The 6,000-nt window shown below is 48.2% G+C and overlaps 1 protein-coding gene across 1 annotated transcript in view; it reads left to right on the forward strand.

Annotated features, from left to right (window-relative positions):
• Window positions 1–5,184, forward strand: part of EFCAB3 (EF-hand calcium binding domain 3) — a 110,078-nt gene extending 104,894 nt beyond the window's left edge. The window contains exons 44-45 of the mRNA XM_025196857.1: window positions 3,900–4,022; window positions 4,685–5,184. Coding sequence (XP_025052642.1) covers window positions 3,900–4,022; window positions 4,685–4,972 — 411 coding nt within the window. The 3' untranslated portion in view covers window positions 4,973–5,184. The remainder of the gene's footprint in view (window positions 1–3,899; window positions 4,023–4,684) is intronic.
• Window positions 5,185–6,000: the final 816 nt, after the last annotated feature.

A 6,000-nucleotide genomic window follows, 5' to 3' on the forward strand; every position in this document is an offset into this window, starting at 1 on the left:
AAATGGCAGTAGGTTGGGGGCTGCTTTAACACACACTCTTACAATTTCCCATTACAACTTCCCATTTTTCTCACCAACTTCAGAATGCATTACACTTCATGAGCCAGATTCAATGATATGAAACAGGAGTGAGTCTGAGTGTGTCTACAGAAGCCTATAGCAATGTGGCAGACAACTAAATGTGCTGAAAAGGAATCAAATTACACCAGTTTAGCTTCCCTTTAAATTTTTTAGACTCATTTCTGAAGGAGGTAGCTGGAAAAATGCTATCTGGTTCCCTGTAAGAGAAAGTCTCTGTGTCCCAAAGATGTTTTTGCAGTTATTCAATGCATACTCATTAGTACAAGAGCACAGTGGCAGAGCCCTTAAGGGGGCTTCTGGTAAATCCAGAAATGTGAGGAAGAGTCTTTCTCCAAGCTTAGTACTGGCCTGTCAGGCATCTCTGAGTGAGTAGCTAGTCATCAAGCAGAACCAAAGATGGCCAGACATGAGGCTGACCACACCACTCCCAAGAGTTCTGTTCACTACATACACTAGCATGTCTTTATCATGCTCATCTATAAAGAGTCACCTTAGCTTTAAACAGACCTTGGATACTCTATAGTTTAATGTGTCTTTATTGCAGTGGACTTACTGGATGTGTCTACATGTGCACTTTAATGCACATTAGCCAATTTTAAAATGTCACAAATAGTACATGTTTACTAATGGGCATTAAAATAGGCTAATGCACTTTTTTCTAGTACCTTACAATGGAGGTACTAAATATAACGCACATTAGCAAAAACACATTAATGAACATGTAGATACACCAAGCATGGCTGTAAGTCCATTCAAGATTAACATGTCATGGGGCATCTTTGTGGTTTGCACACCTGGCATTCACTAGAGCCAAAATGCCTAGAATTGCTCTCCCTTTTACAAGGCCAAAAAGCCAGATACACAGTGCCTCTGAGTGACTGTTCCACATAACAATGGTAGCTCCTCTTATAGGGAACCAGAGTCTTGCTTGCTCCTCTACTTCTTAAGGGACTAAACTGGATGGGTTTAGTCCTAGCAGCCTGAAGGCAAAATAATAGAATCATAGAAAATTCGGGTTGGAAGGAACCTCAGAAGGTCATCTAGTTTAACCACCTCCAGGACCATCCCTAACTATATCATCCCAGCAAAGGCTTGATCTAGCTAGGTCTTGAAAACCTCCAAAGACGGAGATTTCACAACCTCTCTGGGTAACCTGTTCCAGTGTTTTACTACCCTCCTAGTGAGAGTGTTCCCAGTCTCCTCCTCTCCAGACTAAATAAGCCCGGTTTCTTCCGCCTCTCCTGATAAGTCATGTGCCCTAGCCCCATTTGGATTTTCACTGCTCTCCACTGGACTCTCTCCTATTTGTCTACATGCTTTCTGTAGTGGGGGGCCCAAAACTGGACAAAGCACTCCAGATGTGTCTTCACCAGTGCTGAATAGAAGGGAATAATCACCTCCCGCAATCTTCTGGCAACATTCATACTAATGCAGTCCAGTATGCCATTAGCCTTCTTTGCAACAAGGACACACTGTTGGCTCATATTCAGCTTATTGTCCAATGTAATCCCCAGGTTCCTTTCTAAAGAGCTGCTGCTTAGCCAGTTGGTCCCCAGTCTGTACTGGTGCATGGGATTGTTCCATCCTAAGTGCAGGACTTTTCACTTGTCTTAATCGAACCTCATGAGATTTCTTTTGGTCCAATCCTCCAACTTGTCAAGGTCTCTCTGAATCCTAGGCCTACCATCCAGTGTATCTAGTACTCCCACCCACTTGGTGTCATCTGCAAACTTGCTGAGGGTACACTTCATCTCATCTTCCAGGTCAAAGATATTGAACAAAACAGGCACCAGGACCAACCCCTGGGACACTCTACTTCATTCTAGCTGCCAACTAGACATCAAGCCATTGATTACTATACTTTGAGCCTGACAATCCAGCTAGTTTTTATCCACCTTACAGTCCATTCATCCAACCTATATTTCCTTGGCTTGCTTGCAAGAATGTTGTGGGACACTGTATCTAAAGCCTTGCTGAAGACAAGGTATATCATGTCCACTGCTCTCCCCACATCCAGAGCGCCAGATATCTTGTCAGAGAAGGCAATCAGGTTGGTCAAGAATGATTTGCCCTTGGTGAATCCAGGCTGACCATTTCTAGTCACCTTCTTCTCCTCCAAGTACTTGGAAATGGATTTCTTGAGGACCTGCTGCACGGGCTTTCCAGGGACTGTGGTGAGGCTGACTGGTTTGTAGTTCCCCAGATCCTCCTCCTCATTCTTAAATATGAGCACTATATTTGCTGTTTTCAAATCATCCAGGACCTCTTCTGATTGCCACAAGTTTTCAAAGAGGATGGCCAGTGAGCTGTTTGTTGGTGAGAAAAACAGAAAGTTTGTATGCAGTCACATCAGCCAACTCCCTCAGCTCTCTCGGGTGCATTGTGTCCAGCCCCATGGACCTGTACATGTCCATCTTTTTCTAAATAATACCTAACCTGCTTTCACCACTGTTGGTTGCTCACCTCCACCTCATACTGTGCTGCCAGGTGCAGTAGTCTGGTAGCTGACCTTGCTTGTGAAGACAATGGTAAAAAAGGCATTGAGTACTTCAGGCTTTTCCAAGTCATCTGTCACTAGGTTGCCATCCTCATTCAGTAAGGGACCCACACTTTCCCTAGACTTCCTCTTGTTGCTAGCATACTTGTCGAAACCCTTATCCTTCATGTCCCTCACTAGCTGCAACTCCAGTTTTGCTTTGGCCTTCCTGATTTCATTCCTGCATGCAAAGCAATACTTATATTCCTCCCTAGTCATTTGCCCATTTCCACTTTTTGCAAGCTTCCTTTTTGTGTTTTAACTCACTGAAGAGTTCTCTGCTAAGCCAAGCTGGTCTTCTGCCATACTTGCTAATCTTCCTGCACATCAAGTTGGTTCGTTCCTGTGCCCTCAGTAAGGTTTCTTTAAAATACAATCAGTTTTCCTGGACTTCTTTCCTCCTCAATTTGGCCTCCCAGGGGATGCTACCATCAGTTCCCTAAGCAAGTTGAAGTCCGCTTTTCTGAAGTCTAGGGTCCCTACTCTGCTGCTCTCCTACCTTACTTTCCTCAGGATTCTGATCTGCTTCATCTTATGGTCACTGCTCCTAGAAGATTCTGGGAGAAAACATAGCAGAGCTGCCTCTGCAGCTGTCTGGGTGGGATATCTGGAGGAATAAGCCTTTCCTTAAATGCTGGAGAAGAGAACAGCCCTAGGCTCTTCAGGTCCCAATCTCAGCATCAAATAACTGAGGCCATACAATAATGAAGGAATGAACTTGAGTTCATGAAAGCTTATGCTCTCAATATAAATCTTATTTAGTTAGTCATAAAGATGCATATCTTCCCTTCCTTCTGACCATCTTCAGACTAACATGGCTAACTACCTCTCTCTGAGACCATACAGGCCATTCCACAAGCATATCTAATTCTCTATTCTCCCCTACAATACTCACCCAAACTGCTTTTTTATGAGAACCCCTGGCTATGTTTAATAACACGGAATGATACTTTCAGAGCCATCAGTCTGTGTTTTATTAAAAGTATTTCTGGCATACATTAGCATTGAAAGTGCTTAGGGCCAAATCCCATCTTGATTATTCCAGCATAAATTGAGAGCAACTCCACTGACTTCAGTAGAATCAGTCTGGATTGACACCAGTGTAATTGAGAACATGCATTGCTAAGATAGGACTAGTCAAATCTCATGCTTCACTTAAGGATTTCCCCAAATACACAACAATAAACAATTGCCTCGGTGCATTAGAGAGGGCTTTGTTGTCCCTAAAAGCATTAGGACCAAGGGTAGATAAACACCTACTTCTGTTTTTTTTTTTAATTAGGCAACTGCTTTCAAACCTCCGGATGACTTCCAAGAACGGCGGACCTCCCTTAGTCTGAGCCCTCAGTTGCTGGACAAGGAACGCTGGTTGACTATAGAAAACCTGAATGAGATACGAACAAATGTGAGTGTGAAACCAAACACCTCTCCTGAGGACTTCCAGCACCCCTTGCCTTTTCAATCTATGCCTGATGAGCACTATGCTGTGGGCCCTCTTTCCCATGTGCTATTTTCAGACTCAGCTAGGCTCAGGCTCCTGCAAAAACTCTTTAATCCAGCATTCTCTTCTACCATGCGCTGGCTAGCTCTAGGGATTGGGGGTAGGTCATGGCATCCCTTTTGCCTCTAGTGTGCTGGTTTCAGTCCAGATAAAGGAGATTGTTCATTCAGGAAGCTGGAAGTGGGACACCTTGTCTCTCACTAGTGGGGTACTGGAGTGAATACCAACAAGTCTGTCCCAGCAGCCACCTAAGGGTGTAAATGTGTGTGTTTGGGGGGGGAGGAGGGGGGGAGAGGGAAAATAACCCTGCACATGCTGAAGGAACACTCCCAAACTGCTGCTGCTGCTAGGAATTGTGCACAACCAGCCAGATGTTAGGGGGTTAACAGAGCAGCAACAGGCTGCTTTTCTCCCTACTGCAGAGGTTGGGTGTTCAAACTGCTGGCAAGACATTTGTCTTCTTCATTCCACCTTCTGAAAAAAGTATGCATGTCTTATGTCAGGGAGAGATAAGGTGAATAAATGCAGTGTTGCAGCCTCTTTCAATTTCTGATTTCTCTCCGTAGGTGAAGCAGGTAACTGATACGTACAGGCAAGGGATAGCACTCCAGGAGAGGAACAGGATATTGAAACTGTGGCAGAAAGTACATGGCAGAGAGACTGGGTTAGAAGCAGGAAATGAGAGCTTCTATCACACTTTCTCCACCTACTCCTGGTCATGGAACATCTGCCAGGAACTGGTGACACCCAATGACCTTCGAAAGTATGATAACAAGCTGTACCACAGGCAACGCTCCTCAGCCTTCTCCACAGAAGCTGGCATTAAGGATGGGAAAGGAAGAGAAAAGCAGTGAGAAAAAAAAATGACCAGGCTGCCACATGTTCTTAACTTTGCTGTTGACTCCTCTCTCTCTTTCTCTCACCACCCTCAATTTTTTGTGTGCGTCTTGGGCTGTTAAGCTCACAGCCCCGAAGGCTGGGAGAGGGAAAGGTTTCCCCTTTGGATTGGATACTGGCAAGCACAAATGACAGGTGCCCCTGGAGGCTGGGGGGGCACAGTGACTGCCCACAGGCAGGGTTGGCGGGGAGCTCCTGCAGGTGGCCACAGCGGTTGGTGACCACCGCAGACACCGCCAGCAGCAATCTGCAACCGCCCACAGATGCTGCTGGTGGTGTCAGTGGCAGGGGGTGGTGAGTGGCAACTGCTTGCAGGTGCTGTTGGCAGTGTGTCTGTGATGGGGTGCACCCCCTATGCCTCACCAAGGCTGCCAAGTACGGTAAGAAATCGGAAGTGGCACCTAGCTTTCCGCCGCCCACCTCGGTTCCTTCTCTACAGCCAGCTCCAAGCATAGGAGCCTCAGAGCTGGGGGCTGGAGACGCCGGGCATCCCGGTGCTCCGCCTCGCAGGCTGCTTTGGGGTCTCTCCCCTCCCCTCCGCGGCGCGGCTCGGATTTCCCGCAGCGCGAGACGGGCGGAGCTGTGCGGCATCGCAGCGGAGCTGGTGTGTGGCGCGGCCGCGCGCCCTGATCTCGGGATCCTGCTGCCCTGAGCGCGGCGCATCCCGGCTCCTTCCCGCTCACGTGCGGCCCGCATTTCAGCAGCAGCCGCCGCCGGCTCCGGGGTCCCCACAGACAGGGAGGGCGGGGAGGAGCCCGGCTCTGGGACTGCAGCTGCCTTGTAACTGGCAGCTCTTTCCGCGCCCGCCCAGTCTCCGGGCGGGGCCCGGGGGAGGAGCCGGCAGCAGCCACCACGTGCCCAGCGCCCCGCCCCCTCCCTTCCGGTTCCCCTTTCTCTTTCTCTTCGCTCGCCCCGCCCTGCTCTCGGCCACGTGACCCCGCGGCGGTAGCTGCCAGTGCTCCTCTCGCCCGGGGAGATCGCGCTA

The sequence above is a fragment of the Alligator sinensis genome, unplaced genomic scaffold, assembly GCF_000455745.1.
Source record: "Alligator sinensis unplaced genomic scaffold, ASM45574v1 scaffold444_1, whole genome shotgun sequence".
Classification (NCBI taxonomy): Eukaryota; Metazoa; Chordata; order Crocodylia; family Alligatoridae; genus Alligator; species Alligator sinensis.